Genomic DNA, 17,872 nt, shown 5'->3' on the forward strand with positions numbered 1-17,872 from the left:
ATTTACCCTTTTCTTTTAATTACTGAGTGAAATTTTTTATGTTCAATTGTCTACTTTGGCATATGCTAACCAAAGTGCGTCTATTATGTGATTTAACCGAATCTATATTATATTATGTGATTTAACCGAATTTATATTATTTTTTAATTTTTTGTCAAAGAACGGATTTTATTTAATAAAGTCTAATAGATAAGTCTACATCATTCGTAAGAATATTGTTACTGCACCGACTGATGAAAACTTTTATTTTATTTGGGACTCGCAACATCCAAATCGATGCCCATTCATAATTAACACCCATCTTTGACATATATATTCATGATCAGAGGTAATTTCTTGCGGCGCCCCATTTTTCGTTGACTTAACACGGCAGCAAAAAGAAAAAAACACAGCAACTAGTTCGACAAGACGAGGAGGAGGAGTCTGTCGGAGCGAAAATGGATCTGGAAGCAGGCCAACAGGTACTATGGCACCGCCCCGGTGATTCAATGGCTGCGCTTTCAGTCTCTTGAAATAGCCTCTCTGGCAGTTGCACACCAACTGTTTGACAAATTGCCCGACTGAAAGTTCAAAGTTCGAAGCATGAGTATAAGATGGCCAAGGCTGCTAACACCCACACATCTCTCTCAGATTATACGAAAGCAGAAAAATCCATTGACTGCCCTCCAAATTTTCACTCAAGTGAAATCCAAGTACCCCAATTACCGTCACAATGGTCCAGTCTACGCCACCATGATCAGCATTCTCGGAAACTCTGGCCGAATTGCTGAGATGAAGGACGTGATTAACACGATGAAAAATGACTCCTGTGAATGCAAGGATTCAGTTTTTGCAATTGCAATTAAAACCTACGCGCAAGCTGGATTGCCGAAGGATGCAGTGTCTCTGTTTAATAACATTTCCAAGTTCAACTGTGTGAACTGGACGCATTCTTTCAATACCCTTTTGGAGATTATGGTGAATGAGTCCAAGCTTGAAGCTGCTCATCGCATTTTCGTGGAGCATTGTTGTGGATGGGAGGTGAGCTCTAGGGTTCGGTCCTTGAATTTGCTCATGCTTGCTTTGTGCCGGAAGGGTCGTTCAGATATTGCCCTGCAAATTTTCCAAGAAATGGATTATCAGCATTGTAATCCGGATAGGGAAAGTTATCGGATTTTAATGAGAGGGTTGTGTGAAGATAAGAGGCTCAATGAGGCAACCCATTTGTTGTACTCGATGTTTTGGAGGATTTCTCGGAAGGGTTGTGGTGAAGATGTTGTAATTTATAGAACCTTGTTGGATGCCTTGTGTGATAATGGGGAGATTGACGAAGCTGTCGAAATTCTTGGTAAGATATTAAGGAAGGGGCTCAAGGCCCCTAAGCGGTTTCGACACAATCTTGATCTCAGTCGTTATGGAAATGGCAAAGACACGGGAGGCGTTAAGTTGTTGATTAATGAAGCTCTGGTTAGAGGTGGGATTCCCAGCTTGGCAAGCTATAGTGCTATGGCAATTGATCTTTACAATGAAAATAAGATTGGTGAGGCTGACAAAGTGCTCAAGGAAATGCAAGATAACGGCTTTAGGCCAACAGAGTTGGTCTTTGAAGCAAGGGCGGCTGCATTGAGTGGTGAAAAGAAAGTCGTTGAAGCAGTGGAGGTGATTGAAAAGGAGATGGTGGAGGCAAACTGTGTACCAACTCTAAGAGTGTACAATGTTGTGATGAGATGCCTTTGTAGTGAGGGGCAATCGGTTCTTGCCATTTCGTATTTGAAGAAGATGGAAAAGCAGGTGGGTTGTGTTGCTGACAAGAAAACTTATGGCATTTTAGTGGATGGGCTTTGTGAGGAGAGACGATTTCTGGAAGCAAGTCGAGTATTGCAAGAGATGTTGATCAAGTCACATTGGTCCTGTGCTGAGACTTACAGTCGAGTGATTAGGGGTCTTTGCTCAGTGGGCAGGCAATATGAAGCTGTTATGTGGTTGGAGGAGATGTTGAGTCGGGCTATGCTGCCGGAGCATTCAGTATGGAACTCATTGGTGGTATCTGTGTGTTCTAACATATCCAATGTTGAGGTTTGCTCTGAGACCTATAACCGACTACGAAATTCTTAATTGTTTCTTGCTCTTATTTATGCATTTTCATTTGTGTACACCGTCTTGTTAGTAGTTATAGTAAAAGAAGACCTCTTTGTTCTGTAAAAATGAATTTTATATAACAACAGCATAGCTCTTCACTTTCGTATGATACTTCTTATGATTCCGAAGAGGGAACAAATTCGAAGGATTGTGTTTGTATAAAAAGGGTATGATTTGCTTTGAAGATATCTAATCCTTCTTCGTTATGTTTTGGATGCTGATGCTGTGGTATTTTGTCGTTCAATGAAATCTGATTTGATTGGTTAGGGAACGGAATATATATATTCACAACCTATATGGTGAGATTTCATCTTAAGGACACAATAATGAAATTTGAAAAGTTCTAACATATTTTGTTGCAGAATTGCAGCGAGGGTCTTCTTGCTTTGACGGAATTTGGAAGACCGTTAATGCAAGATCGTCTAGTTACAGGAACAGATACCATATCAGACTGGTAATTCTTACTTGATAACCAATTTTGTGGTAGATATGCTACGACTTGGACTTGATTTTGGGTTCGATAGTCTTAACTTTAACGTGATTGAAACCCAAGTCTGCTGCAAAATTCAAACCCAGCCCTGTAGCACACGCACTAACAGAACCCTGGACGTTCTAGGTACAACCTCCTATGGAATCCGTTACCTCATTATGGATGACAACCACCACTCCTCTAATAGAGCCTCGGGACGGACTTGCCCCATCAACATTTAATTTTACTTCGTTTGGTGTGTAGTAAATAGATTAAATCAAACTCATCTAACAAAATTTAATACAAACTACCACTGCTTATCTTGAACGACCTTCCGCAAGGACTATTTCTGTAGAGAAAAAAAAAAAGAACATTGGAATATCTCAGTTTGCTATATATCTCACCTATTGTACACTAATAAACTGAAATATCTCACTTTGGTATGTATCTATCATATGCATCTTAACCATTTCGTTAATTGCCTTCATTGGAAAGGACCAACGCATGTCAAGATAATATGATAATTAAGATTTAGATGTTTAGGCATAATTTCATAGATTTATTTATTTACTAATGTTAAGAAGCTAGTTACGATTTTGTTGTTTTCATAATATTTTGCCAAGCTGCTCGTCCTGGGCTAACAGCACAAGCCGCGGAAACTTTGATTACAGGCAAGTAATGTTTTGATGAAATATAATTATGTTTTCATACTGATGCTGCACTGCTGCTTCTTTGTTTTAGGCCTCCATTACACCACACCGCAAATTCGGAGGCAAGTTTCACCTTTTTTTCAGTAAGGCTACGTTCGGGTGATGGACTTGTAAGTGCCAAGGGATTTAGGATAACCGATGAAGAGATATACTAAAAACGGGGGTTGAGAAATGCATTCCGTGATCATTTGGTCTTGTCGAGAACAGAACTCTTCCGGTCAAGGCTGAGTTTGCAACGTGGTTACCTAAGGGGGCATCCCTCGGCGCCAGATTGACTTAACGCTCCTAGTAACCCCAATACCGAAGGTTTTTAATAGGAAACACCTATCAAAATCCTTGGATTGGAAACATGTATCGAAATCCTTTTGTTAGATCCTATGTTGAACGGACTTGGACGTATTCTAAATCGGATGCCTGGAACAGTCTGCGAGTCAGAGTCCACTTTGAGCACTTTATGCCCACTTTAAAGCTTTATCAGAGTATGCAACTTCTTCGGACATGCTGGCTCAAAGGCGACATAACTTGGGGTTTCTTGAGTGGACCGATTGAGTCGATGTCCCATTGCATATAGTGTTGAGCTCTTCTGCATGCTGATGATTCATCAGAGCGTACTTTTGGCACTTATCACAAGTTCGATCACAATCTTTTGCATCTATTTTCATGGTTGGCCAATAATACACAGAAATAAAGGCTTTCTGAGGGAGGGATTGTCCACCAGAGTGGTTGTCAAAGAGACCCCTGAGTGCATGTTGTATAGAATCTCCACGCCCCATTGCGGAAAGACACACGAGTGTGGTCCAAATTCATGTGTTAGAGCGGTTACTTGTGCATTCATGATTTAATAGGGATGAAGGAGACATAAGCTAGCTAACAAAGCCAAATCAATTAGATCCCATCTTTATGTCACAAATCAAAGTGAACATTTTCTCGGACCCATCAAATCAATTTGTTTTATTTGGTCCGTACAAGATATAAGGAAATGTGTTCCATGTGCACACATGAGTTAAGCAGAGTAGTATCCTTGTACGCAGGTTCGAATTCTTCTCCCCGCAATTTATTTAGAATATGTGTCTTATTTTTTGTAAAAGAAGTCTTCCGTTCCCAATTCTAGAATTATGTTCAACATCATATACTAGTATGACTTTGTCAAAAATCTTATATTCTAAATTCGAGACGCCTTATGCTATTCACCTAGGGGTGCTTCTCGGAAGGATAGGATCGGATCGGAAAAACGTTTACAATTTTCGTTCCAAACGTTCAAAATCAGATCGTATTGGATGACAATTTTTTAATAGTTTTTAGCATATTCGGAAACAGAGCTGCTCTCCTAAGGTCCTCATTTTGAGGACATATGAGGTCCTTTTTTAGATGAGTTATCAGATTAATCTGATTGTAGATTAAGCTGTCAACTTAAATAATTCATGTTATAAGGAAACAAAATACTTGACAAAAAAAAAAATTAATAAGAAGAGAGAAAAGGTTTCACATCATGTCTAATTCCTTCTAGATTAAGCTATCAACTTAAATAATTCATGTTATAAGGAAACAAAATACTTGACAAAAAAAAAAAATTAATAAGAAGAGAGAAAAGGTTTCACATCATGTCTAATTCCTTCCATCTGCAAAACTTAATCTCCTCATCGAATATCTAAATTCAACAAATCCAATTGCATAAAACCCTAAGACCAACTCCAATCCTGGGCTATTTGCCAAATTTCCCCCCAAACACCACCCAACCCAACCTAAAACATTGGGCTAAAAGCTAAATGCTAAAGCTGGGCCAAATTTCCCCCAAACACGCGTGGACTCGCATGATTTTGGGCCAGTCTCGGCCCGGTCACTCATGGACGCGCCCCACGAGGGCTGCTTGCCATCACGTCCCAACAGCGTGGGACCCCAACGTCAGGGCCATGTCGGCCACTTGCCCGAGCCCAATGGCTCTTTTCCGCATCTGAGGACCATCGTTTAAGGACTGTTGGTTGATCCAACGGTCCAGATTCAAATTTCATTTTTAAAAAATATGTTATTTTAAAATACATTGAATCCAACGGTTGAGATTGAATACACTCAAATCTAACGGTAAAAAAAGATCTAACGGCCCAAATTAAAATCCAACAACTAAAATAATTAAATAAATTTATTTAACACAAAATTTACCCAAAAACTCTATAAATACCTATGTATTTGTTCAAACATCCACACAAAACTCAATTTTCTCCTACAATTCTTCCAATTTATCTTTCTACCATTTCTTTCCATTTCCAAATTGTTCAACATGGCAAGAGAGCATGTTAGAGGTCGTAATTGGACCTGTGAGGAAGATGTGTCTTTATGCTTAGCGAAAGTTGAAAGCTTGCTTTGTGAAAAATTTAATGATTTTTTAATATTTATTGGAATTTAAATTTTTTTAGATTAAAATGTTCATAAAATTAATTTATAATAGTCTACATATTTATTTATTTAAAAAAAATTGATTTAAGAAAAAAAATTAGCCTAAGTTCATTCTTTAATAATTCCGGGCTAAAATTTTAGGCCAGAAGGGTTTGAGCAGAAAAAATGTTTCTGGGCTAAAAGCCAAATTTTCCGGGCTAAAAATTTTTGCTTTTAGCCCAAGGGTTGGAGATGGTCTAATAACTTTACACATCCAATTTCATCGAATCATTTATCAATAATATTCAAACTGAGTTAGTTACAAAGCACCAAAACATTGAGATTGTGTGGTTTCGAAAATTGGAATCCCCTTCTTCGTGAACACACAAACCCTTTTTTCATATGCAATTTAACAACGATGCTGAAAATTTTGAAAATTTTGAAACAGATCCCTCTCCCTTTTTCATAAGCAATAAGGAAAAAACAAAATACTCAGAGGAGAGACACACAACAAGTGTGGTCCAAATTCATGTATTAGAGCGGTTACTTGTGTATATCATCATTTAATAGGGATGAAGGAGACAAGCTAGCTAACAAAGCCAAATCAGTTGGATTCCATCTTTATATCACAGATGAAAGTGACCGTTTTCTCTGACCCTTCCATCAAATCACTTTGCTTCATTTAGTCCATACAAGATACAAGGAATGTGTTTCATGTGCCGACATGAATTAAGCAGAGCAGTGTGCTCGCTTCATTGTACACAAGTTCGATTTTTTTTCCTCACAATTTAGTTAGAATATATGTCTTCTTTTTATGAAAGTAGTTTTCCATTCCCAATTCTAGAATTCTGTTCAACATCATATCCTAGTATGACTTTGTTAAATGAGAAAATTGTAGAAATGGTCCTTCAACTTTAACTTATTTGGAGGAATGATCCCTCAACGAAAATTCCATGACCATTGGTGACGGGTTCAATGCTCCGAGCTGGTGAGTCTGCTTGACTATGGCCATAGGTAGGGTGAAATTCTCCATAGCCTCTCCGGACCTGGAAGGGGTGGATAACCATGGTTTGCCACCATTTGTCTCCATTTTTTTCAAAAAAAAAAAAAGAAAAGAAAAAGAAAACTCATCAAAATGTGCAGTTGTGGTCCTTCTCGTCAACTCCGTTAGAATTTTGTCAAAATTAGAAGGACCATTGCTACAGTTAGATTAAAATTGAGGGGCCATTGCTCCAAATTAATCTTCGGAAATAGAGCTGCTCTCAAATTAATCTTCATGTAGATTAAGTTATAAACTTAAATAATTCCTATTACACGGAAACAAAATACTAATTGACAAAAAAGTAAGAAGAGAGAAAAGGTTTCACGTCATGTCGAATCCTTTCCATTTGCAAAACCTACTCTACTCATCGAATATCAAAACCCAGCATATCCAATTACATAAAGCCCTCATAACTTTCAACATCCAATTTCATCCAGTTATTTATCAATAATATTCAAACCCAATTAGTTACAAAGCACCCAAAAAAATTGAGATTGTGTTTCAAAAATTGGAATCCCCTTTTCCTTGAATGCATGAACCCCTTTTCCATATGAAATTTTCCTACGACGATGATAAATTTGAAACAGATCCCTCTCCCTTTTTCTTACACGAAAAGGAAAAAGCAAAAAACTCAGGAGGTTAGAAGGGGAGTGAACGATCGAGAGAGAGATAGAGAGAGGAAAGGGATTTGGAGGAGAGAAACGGTAGGAGAACAAGACAGAAGATTTCACGCGAGATTTTTTTATTTTTTATTTTAAATAATCACTTCGAAGAATTATTGTATTTGGGTGTAACAAAGATTATTTAGGTTGATAGTCTAATCGACCATAAGATTAATCTAAGTTCATGTGAAAAAGAACCTCACAGATCCTCAAAATAAGAACCTTAGGAGACCAATCCTGATTCGGAAATTTCAGAATCAGAGTAATCTTAGATATTTCGGAACATACTTCGAAAATTCATTTATTTTATAATTTTTTGAATATTCTCTAACTTTTTCATCCATCAATTTATTGTTCTTTCTTAAAATTTGATATATGCTTCTATAAAAATTTAATTTATTTGCGATATACTAGTATGCTTATCGTTTTAATATATAAGTGTATGTTGAATATAAAATAATGAACAAAATATACCTAAAACTAATAATAAAACACAAAAGTTAATTACAAAACAAAATTTAAGAAAATAACTATAGAAGATCAAAATACTTCGGAGGTTTTTTTACTGGAATAATTTTGGAACACTATGGAAAAATTCGGATAAAAAATTTCGGATTAAAAATTGGCTAAATCGTCAAAATGGTCCCTGAGATTTGCATAACTCATCGCTTTCGTCCCTGAGATTCCAAATCGATAAAAGTTGTCCCTGAGATCGTCCACCATCCATCATTTTGGGCAATTTTCAAAGCTTCGTAACTCAATCGATTCTTAACCAAATTCGACCCATAATATATCAAAATGAAGATAGGAAAGTGTAGAGTACGATTATACCTATTTCAAAGCCCAATGGTTACCAGAGATGGCCGAAAAATAGCCTTAAAGTTGACTTGTTCGAGCGAAAACTGAAAAACTCGCCGAGAACTGGGTAAATTTTAAACGTTCATAACTTCTTCAATACTCAACGAAATCAAGTGATTCAAAAACGAAAATCATACTTCTTGACGAGACAAAGAGAATGGTACCTTTTTGACTGCTAGATCGCCGTGGTTTGGCCGGAAAACAGTTTGAAAGTGGCTGTCTTGGTCTCGAGTTAGCCACTTTTGAGCCATTTTCCGGCCAAACCACAATGACCCAGCAGTCGAAAAAGGTACCATTCTCTTTGTCTCATCGAGAATTATGATTTTCATTTTTGAATCACTTAATTTTGTTGAGTATTGAAGAAGTTATGAACGTTTAAAGTTTACCCAGTTTCCGACGAGTTTTCCAATTTTCGCTTGGACCAGTCAACTTTGAGGCTATTTTCCGGCCATCTCCGGCAACCATTGGGCTTTGAAATAGGTATAATCTTATTCTACACTTTCCTATCTTCATTTTGATATATTATGGGTCGAATTTGGTTAAGAAACGATTGAGTTACGAAGCTTTGAAAATTGCCCAAACTTCCAGCCAAGAGCTCCAGGACACTTAACGGAGTTTTTAAGGGAAGGACCAAAGTGATGGATGGTGGACAATCTTAGGGACCACTTTTATCGATTTGGAATCTCAGGGACCAAAGTGATGAGTTATGCAAATCTTAGGGACCATTTTGGCGATTTACCCTAAAAAAAGTTACTGCCGAAATCGCAATGACAGTACCACAAATAATCCTTAAAGTTATTATAAAAGTTAATTAATAATATCCTAAGAATTAAATTGGATAAACCTTGATTGGATTTGATTGTGTTTCCCTGAATAAAGGAATATGTCTTCAATGAGAAAAATTTAAGGGTAGAGATTAGTTACCAACTCTACTTTTAGTTCTCTTGCCTTATCTCCTTGCCATGAGTAGAGAAGCTTGGAGAAGTCGTAGTCAGCAACTCAGGTCTTTTTGGTGGTTGAATTGCACGTGGAACGAATGTGGGTCTAGCCAATTTAATGAGAGCATTCTCGTCTTTTGTGGGTAAAAGTTCACATGTCAGCTTCAGAATTTTATAGATTTTTTTTTGCTCCACAAATTACACCGTAGGTAATGAGAAGACCACAAAGAAAAATGAATTGACAAATAGAAATGAGTTATATCCTTGGATAAAAATAACAAATTACAATCTTATTTAGCAACCAAACTAGACAAACCTATAGGCCGACATGTCAATAATGAATAAAATTAGACTATCAACTTAAATAGAAATGAGTTATATCCTTGGTTACAATCTTATTTAGCAACCAAACCAATCAAAGTTCTAAATTTAGAAATGAGTTATATCCTTGAATTGACAAATATGTGAACCAAGACTCAACTCAATAAAGAGAAAGGAGTTGAGATTTCTTATAACTTTGTTGAATCCTCTTTGCATAAGCCAAGGCTAATCATCCATGAGAGAGGACCTTCATTCCTTGCTTCTTTGCTTCATGGATTTCTTGGAGGAGGATGAATGAATGGATTCTCCAAGTTCCCAAGAGAGGGAACCTCTAAGTCTCCACACCAAGGAGATGCATTAAAGTAGAAGATTAGTGTTTTGGGGAGGATTTGATGCTAGTAAATCTTCCCTAAGAGCATCCCCAGTAAGGAGCTCTATACGAGGCTGGAAAATTGGGGATATAGCCCATTTGAGAGCTTTGAGGAATCTTTGGGGCTTTATCAAAGAATTTCTTCCAATGATGGGCTATTTATTTTGGGGCTATATATAGGGCTGTATATATATTTATTTATGTAATAATTTAATTACGCGATAACTTTTATTTTTATTTTTTGTGTTAATTTTTCTTAAGTTGATTTTTGGGCTTGTTATCTAATAAATAAATAAAAAATTATGAACATTTCAACCTAAAAAAATCCAAATCTGACAAAGTTAGATTTTATTACTTATGAATCGTTGGATTAGGTTTCCTTATCTCATCTTATCTGTTGATTTGTTTCTCTAAAATCTGACAAGAAGTCTTATATCTTATAACTAAATTGTAATGTCCTTGCAATTTAGGTATGTTGTTTATTTATGTTTTCGGTTTAGGTCTCTAAACTTTCAATGTCATTTTAATATGTAGTGTGTTTTTATTTGGAAATTAATAAAACTAAGCCCTTTTAGTAAAACATCTTATATCATTTTATGTCTTAAGCATTAAAGGTGCGTTTGTTGCACCGGACTGTTTCAGACTGGACTAGCTGCAAGGACTAAGCTGGACTGGATTAGACTAGACTAAGCTGGACTAACTTAGTGAAGCGTTTGGTGCAGTGTCAGGACTAAGGAACAGACTAATAACAAATTCCAATATTATATTATTTAATTTATATTTATAAATATTTTACATTATTTAATAAATATTTAGTAATATTTTATTATTACTTCTGTCTATTTTCTCATTCTAGAAACCTTCTCGTTCATCCCCTCTTTCTTCCTTAATTTTCTCCGCCCCTCTCCCTTTGTTTTCTTTCTAATTTTTCTTCGTCCATCTCCCTTTTTTTTCTTCGTCCCTCTCCCTTTTCATCTCCATCTTCTTCTTTTGTTCTCCGTTCCTCTCCCTATTTTCTTCCTTTTGTTCTCTATTCATCTCCCTCTTTTGATGAAAGAAATTAACATCAAAATTAAACCCATAAGTTGTTCATCTCCCAACTTCATAATCTACTGCAAATCTTCACAATCAAACCACAAAGCAAGAAAGAGATTGAAAATTTAGGAGTTGGGAGAGGGTTGCATATGCGATTGGCCTGAAGGTAGAAGATGGGGGGTTGGATCTGGTTTGCATTTTATGGGTGTTGTGATTGAAAATTTCAAGCTCACCTCACTGCAGATTTATTGGGTTTCTGGTTTTCTCGATGTTGTGTGATTGAAAATTTCAAGCTCATCTCACTTTTAGATTTTTGTTTTTATTTAGGTTTTCTGAGATTTTGGGTGTTGGATGTGGTTTTGAAAATAGAACGTTTGCAGATTTTTCTTCTATTTTGTTTCGATTTTGCCGAATTTGGTCTTGAAGATGGTTAAGGGAAGCAAGGATGAAGTAGATGGATGTGTGTAACAGGAGGGGGAAGCTAAGGTCTTAGCAGTCCGCCTGATTTCGAAGGGTCTTGCTAAGCCCTTTTAGCGAAATGTTTAGTCCAATTTAGTAGGGGCGAGTCCCATTAAAGTTAGGCCCTTTTGTAAACAAACACAGGATTAGACTAAAAGGTAATCTTGTCCAGTCCAATGAGAGCTAAGGAAGGCAATCAAACACACCCTAAACATACAAATAAAATAGAGAAGGACCCTTGGAACAAAAATATGTAAAGAAAAAGAATAAAAGAAAGAATAAAATGAGAGTATGAGTGTATTCGCAAGTGGGGGGAGAGTGACAGAATTTGGCTCACATGAATAGCAACATTTCTTGTGGGACTCATTACTTTTTAGGGCTAGATGTAGCCTAATTTTTTGCTACCCAAGGAAGAAAGTTGATAGCCCAAGTGGTGGATCTAGCCCAGTTTTTTGTCTCATTGGGGATGAAATTCTTCACTAGGGCTTCAAGTGTAGCAACTTCATGGAGGATGAGAAGCATATGTTTTGCTCTCTAAGACTCATGAAACCCTAATGAGGGAATAAGATAATTGCCTTTATATAGCCACTTACATTGAGTGACACAATTGAAATCAAAACCAACTCTCCCTCACATTCTCTATGGCCGGCCATGTGGGTTCATTGGGCTTCTGTGCCCTTTGTGTTTTAAGTTGTCATACAACTTAAGTTAATAGGCTTAACTTATTCGTTTAATTAATTAACATATTAATTAATTCTTGCCATAAACAATTTAATTGTCCTTACTCAACCCCGTTGTTTTCTTCAATCTTAACCTTACACAATGTACAAACTATTAGGTTCTAATTAGCAAGGTATTGGGCGATTAGTACCCTTACTGATCAATTGTGAATTGAAACTTACTCCTTTAATGAAGATTAGTGATTGCTAATCTTCAAGGCTTCCACAAGCCATAAGTGACACATAACAGTATGTCATGGCTACCCAAGCTAAATAGAAGAGGTGGAGAACCTATTCAGTTTGGGATTAGAATGCAATACAGTCGTTCTCTAAACCATTACTCTTGATCATATTGTTTGGATGATAGTTTATTTATGTCTACTATCCAATATGATCATCTTGTTTATATGATTACTTTGAATGTGATTTGGAACGCACTTCCTAAATTGTATTCATATGTCTATGGCCGTAAACTCTTAACCATATCATAGATTTTTCTCCTTCAACGGTTTGAAGGTTAGAGATCCCTTATTGCACATTCACATGCCATCATAATTAAGTAGCTCAACCCCACCTATGTTGTGGACACCTTCAAATGGAATGCTTTAACATAGTCAAAGACTAAGGACCTAACCACAATAAAACTATGATGCCTCAGGTCAAAGAACTACATTGCATTATCCCAACTAGTGAGTTCTCATATCACATGAGTATTATAAGTTGATCGTGTTCAGGGGACTCATTCTCTCTTGAGTACCTACATACTTGTCTTGCTGTCATTCACACTAATAACCTGAGTCCAGTCGCTCTATGGAGAGAAAACATAGTACGTACTGATCTATGCTTATTGTCAATGCTCAATTGGTAATCCTATGATCAGGAATGTTTATGATATGTGTATGAAAGAGAGAGGTCTCATGAATCAAACTTATTTAGATCACATTCTGTTAACTACATTTCCTTGGACTTATCATTTAAGTGCATACCATTTAATGAGATGGCTTTAAACAATAATCTTTGTCCTTAGATTAAATTGAAATAGTTTAATATGTGAAATGTTTGTAGAGTATCATCATATGATTGGTTTTGGAGCACATTTCCAACAATAGGTCAAGTACGAAAGTGGGTGTTCGAAAAATCTCAATGAGAATTCAATCGGAATTCTCATTCCTCGTAGTTGTAGTTGACAATCTAGCGAGAGGGCGCAACTACTGGCGTCGCAATCATCAGCATCCATCAATCACTGAGAACTAGTGATAAGGCTCAGTGATCCTTGATAAAAACTAGGTATAGAGGGCTAAAGGTGGAAGACGACCGTAACGTAATCATTTCCTTATGTTGATGTGCCCGGAGCTTCTAGCTCAACTGAGCTGGAGCAATTTGGCGTAGTCGTGGCTTCTAGCCATGACTTGGACAAAATTTAGGTTTTTTATTTATTAAAAAGAAACATGGCTTGTTCCAAAAAGAAAAAAGAAAAAAAGAAACGTGGCTTGGCTTGTGGCTCAACGCGAGCTAGGCTTCAAAATTCCTTTTTTCTTTTCTTATTCACACATATTTAATTCACATAATATAGCAATATTTTTTAATATAATGTATGCACAATTTATGTAGAATATATAATTTGTAAAACTTAAAGTTGGGTCAGGCATTATGGTGAAGGTTCATGCAATCAAGGCTGAAAAAATATCGAGATAAAAACCGTTGTTTTGGAAGAACCTGGATTGCTTAGTAAATATTGTGAATGGTTTTGTAGGAGTTCCTCCTCTGGATTTTGGATTCCATCTTCAAAGCTTTTATCACGTTCAACACAAGAAAAATAAATTGAATCAATAAAGTATATGAATTCAATAAAATCAAAATTTAATCAAATATTTATAATTGAAACGTAATACTCCCCTGATTGAAGATGAACAAATTCCCTTTAACGCAGCGTCAAGAGCATGCTGATAACATGTTGTGGCCTATAATTAATTCAGAGAAAGAGAGAGGGTGCATGACATAAAAAAGAGATATGGAGAAAACGGTTTCAGGAATTCTGTGCGTTATTCCCTAGTCATTGTGCCTTTGTTTATAATAAACCAATGAGGATTCCTTGTAGTAATACAATCCCAAGGTAAATGATCTTTTAGTATGGTAAATACAATCTACTAATGATTTACACAATCACACATGTGCTAGAAGTATATTCATAACAATATTATCCGACATTGAAATATATAATCAATACATTGCAAATAAAAATAGCACAATCGATTCACAGCAAATGCAAATAAAAAAAAAAGCATAGCGGATTTTATTTCGGCTTGATCTATGAATCTATATATATATAAAGTGAGAATGCCAGTTTGGTGAAGCTTTCCAAAATGCCAAAAATATCCTTACTTAATTACATAGCACAAATCAAGGATTTAATAGCGAAAGAGGGATAAAAAGGTAAAAACATTAACTACAAAATTTGAAACGTGAAAGGAAAGTGAAAAAGAATAGACAGTTGCCAGTTCAGTTATCAGTTCTACTTCAACCTCCCATGATCCAACCAAGCGAGTTTGACGGTTCCCACGATAGAAACTAGAGAGCAGTTTAATGATTCCCACGATCTGAGTTCAGTTTAAGGTTCAACAATCACATCACTACCCATATACCACCGTTATATGCAAATGAATAATTGAAAAGAGCCCAATTTAGAGAACCAGACTTCGGAATGCATTTTGGAACCCATCCTTCTTCACACCTTCGATCCTGGACACCCACATTCAGGAGCCCATCTCTTGGCCGTTGCTCATCTTCCCTTCTTCTCGATCGCGATGTTTAAGTAAGTTTTCCATTTTGTGCAAATCCCAAACCCCAACTTTCCTTACTATTTAGCTTTCGATTTCAACTTTTCATTCAACAAAATGCATGCTTTTAGGGTTTCTTAACCTTAATTTAATTATTCTTCATCCATTTTTCACCAATTTATGTCACTAATTTGGTTCATCTCTAATTCATTTGGTGGGAAATGACATTGGAATACCTTGAGTGTTTAGTTGGGGTTTCGATTTGATTTCAATTTGTTTTAATTTTGTCTCTGCTACATTCACCATTGCTAAAACGATGCTATAGTACTGTTTATGATGTTTTCGGTGAGGATTTTAAAAGAAACATATGAGCATTGTAATTGTGATTGTTAAAGATATTTCCATATGAAAAAAAAATTAGTACTATCAAACAACTAATTGTAATTGTGATGAGCATTGTAATTGCAATGGGTCTTTTCAACCTGGAGGATCCCAACAAAGCAAAGGATGTAGTTCATGATTTGTTCTATGGTACTTTGATTAGCGTGCTGTGTAATATTACAACAATTCTAATACAAAATTAATTTTTTTTTTCTAGGTCGGACACCTGGAGGCACCCTACATTTTTGTAGGTCAAACACTCTTATTTACTGGATTGCAAAATACAATTGTATTTATATGTGATTGCATTTAAGTTCTAATATTTGGTTTATTGGAACTTATTTAAATTCCTCTGTGCTATATCTTCTTCTTTATTTTATAACTTTATGAGTTCCTTTTGCCTTGTTCTTACATTCTTATTTCAGACAACTTTGCATATTTCATTGAATTCTTAAATGAATTTTCTTGCTTTTTTAACTTTTTGCACATATATCATACAGAGCTCTCCTCCACGCCTTTTCCGTATATATGATTTCTTCATCTTAAGTCGGCAATCCAGAAAATAAGCTTCAGAATTTACAAAAATCGGTGAGCATTTCCCCAGTTTTTTCTAGTTTTAGTTTTTTTATTTGGTCCCATCATCTGCACACTGTTTTTTTCTTTTTTTTTTCCTATCTTTCCTTCCGTGTCCTTAGTAGCTTCCATCACTCTTGCTCTCTCGAGATTGCATTGAAGCAGAACACGCACTCACTCGAGGATGATCTAGTAAGCATTTTCTTTCTATGTGATACTCTTTCAGATTTTCTATGTTTTCTTGCTGGGTTTTGTGTTTATTGTAGTCAATTTTGGGTTTTGTAGAATGAGACAGCAAGACGGAAACTCGAAAACGAAGAAGCAGAGGAAGAGGTCAGTGATGAAAATAGAAGCAAAAGTAAAAGGAAAAAAACGTGAGTTATTTTTTATTATTCTCCTTTTTTTAAGAGCAATTTTTGGATTTTATATTGTTTTTTTCTATTGGAAGACTGAGAAAGTTTTGTAAGTGGATGTCTTTTTGTTGTTTTAAACAATTAAACTATACCAATATTGTTTGTATTGCATTAACAATGAATGGAATTTTGGTGTTTCTACATCTCCATATTTGGGTGTGGTACTGTCGTTAATCATCTAACATCTCAATGCTCATATGTTTGATCAAATACTGAGTCTTTCTGGTCGTAAGCTGACATCAGTTCGTCTTTATGTCTCAGTTTTTCTGATGACACTCATGTGTGACCCAAATGTATAAAATTTTGGACTCCACTTTCTTGCTCACAGAATATGTTAAGGGATATATCATTGTTCTATTATTGCATGTATGCTGGACAGGCTTTAAAGTGCCTTTTGTTAATAGGTTATTTGAACTTTGAATAAATGGATCCTTTCTATTTCCATTGAGCTCAAGCAGTAAGAAAAGTTTGACTGTTGAGTAGATGAGATGACATCTACTTTTGTCTCTTTGCCTTTAACATTTTCTCACATGTTTATTAGTTTCTTTTTGTTTTTACATTTCACCATGCAAACAAAGTATGAGACGATGGTGATGTATTGTAAGAAGGTTTAAAAACCATTGTACGTTTCTCTTGGTTGTGTTAAAAGTTTATTAATTTTGTTTGTTTACAATGTGCAGGCGCTCCTAATTTTATATAGCACTTATGAATTTGGGATATTTCAGGGAATTAACAAGCTGACCAACAATATTACTTTTTTACGGCAAGTGTTTCTTATCATCTATTATTTTTAATGGTTATCTTTTCTAGTCCTAGATTTATGAACTTAATGACTTTTAATTTGTCTTTAAACCATAGAAATGTGCATAACTGGTACGACCATAACTAAAGTTCCCTGTAAAACAACACCATCTTCTCCTCTATCAATAATGTCAACATCATCAAATCTTTCTTCACCGTGTCCCCATAAGTCTGGCTTCCCTTTCTCTATTGTAGATTGAATGCAATTTTGGCTTAAAGTAAGGCAACACAACCTGATACATATTGGTTCACAAATCATCAGCAGAGAGAGAAAAGAAACCGACATACCACTATGATGAAGAAAATTAGATGATTTTAGATGAGTGGAGTTTGAAATGGTTTAGGGTATTGAGGTAGGGAAAATCCCCAAGTCCAGTTCTAATTGTTCACTCTTTTCGTTTTCTTTGTTCCTTGCAAATTCATGAACAGGATTGGGACTACAAAGTGGAAGCCTTGAAAAATTGCGTTTTGAAATTGGAGCTCTCTCACCAGTGATTCAATCGGGTATTGATCATATCCCTTTTCCATTTTTACCATCACCAAATTGGATGTGTGTTTTCTCTTGATTTCAGTTCTTGGTTGTATCCATTTTTCACTCCTATAATTTCCCAAATCATTAGCATATAGACTGACATAAAAAACATAGAGAGAGACAATTATGGATTGCATGCTGATGCTTATTTAACTGATTTTTTTTTTCATATAAAAGTGTGCTTTTACGAATTGGTTTGCAACCCTGTTATATTTGCAGAACGGTGCCTCATGTTTATTATGATCATCTTAATTAGTTAGACTTTCAATTTAATGTCATATATGTATTCTTACTCTTCAGCTTAATATTATGATGTGCTATGAC

The 17,872-nt window shown here is 35.8% G+C and overlaps 1 protein-coding gene across 1 annotated transcript; it reads left to right on the forward strand.

Moving 5' to 3' along the window:
* Positions 1–281: 281 nt before the first annotated feature.
* LOC103428121 (pentatricopeptide repeat-containing protein At1g05600) lies at positions 282–3,747 on the forward strand. The gene is made up of 3 exons (XM_008366220.4): positions 282–2,055; positions 2,481–2,572; positions 3,329–3,747. Exons 1-3 carry the CDS (start codon positions 583–585, stop codon positions 3,450–3,452), a joined length of 1,689 nt encoding a protein of 562 aa, XP_008364442.2. The 5' UTR covers positions 282–582; the 3' UTR covers positions 3,453–3,747.
* The last annotated feature ends 14,125 nt before the right edge of the window (positions 3,748–17,872 follow it).

This window comes from Malus domestica, chromosome 12 (assembly GCF_042453785.1).
Source record: "Malus domestica chromosome 12, GDT2T_hap1".
NCBI classification, from domain to species: domain Eukaryota; kingdom Viridiplantae; phylum Streptophyta; class Magnoliopsida; order Rosales; family Rosaceae; genus Malus; species Malus domestica.

Bases quoted from the DNA above. Each gene is read 5' to 3' on its own strand.
- LOC103428121 (XM_008366220.4), top strand. From the start codon at position 583: ATGAGTATAAGATGGCCAAGGCTGCTAACACCCACACATCTCTCTCAG. The intron at 2,056-2,480 runs GTTTGCTCTGAG...ATTTTGTTGCAG, and splicing joins CTAACATATCCAATGTTGAG to AATTGCAGCGAGGGTCTTCT. The intron at 2,573-3,328 runs GTAATTCTTACT...TCTTTGTTTTAG, and splicing joins ACAGATACCATATCAGACTG to GCCTCCATTACACCACACCG.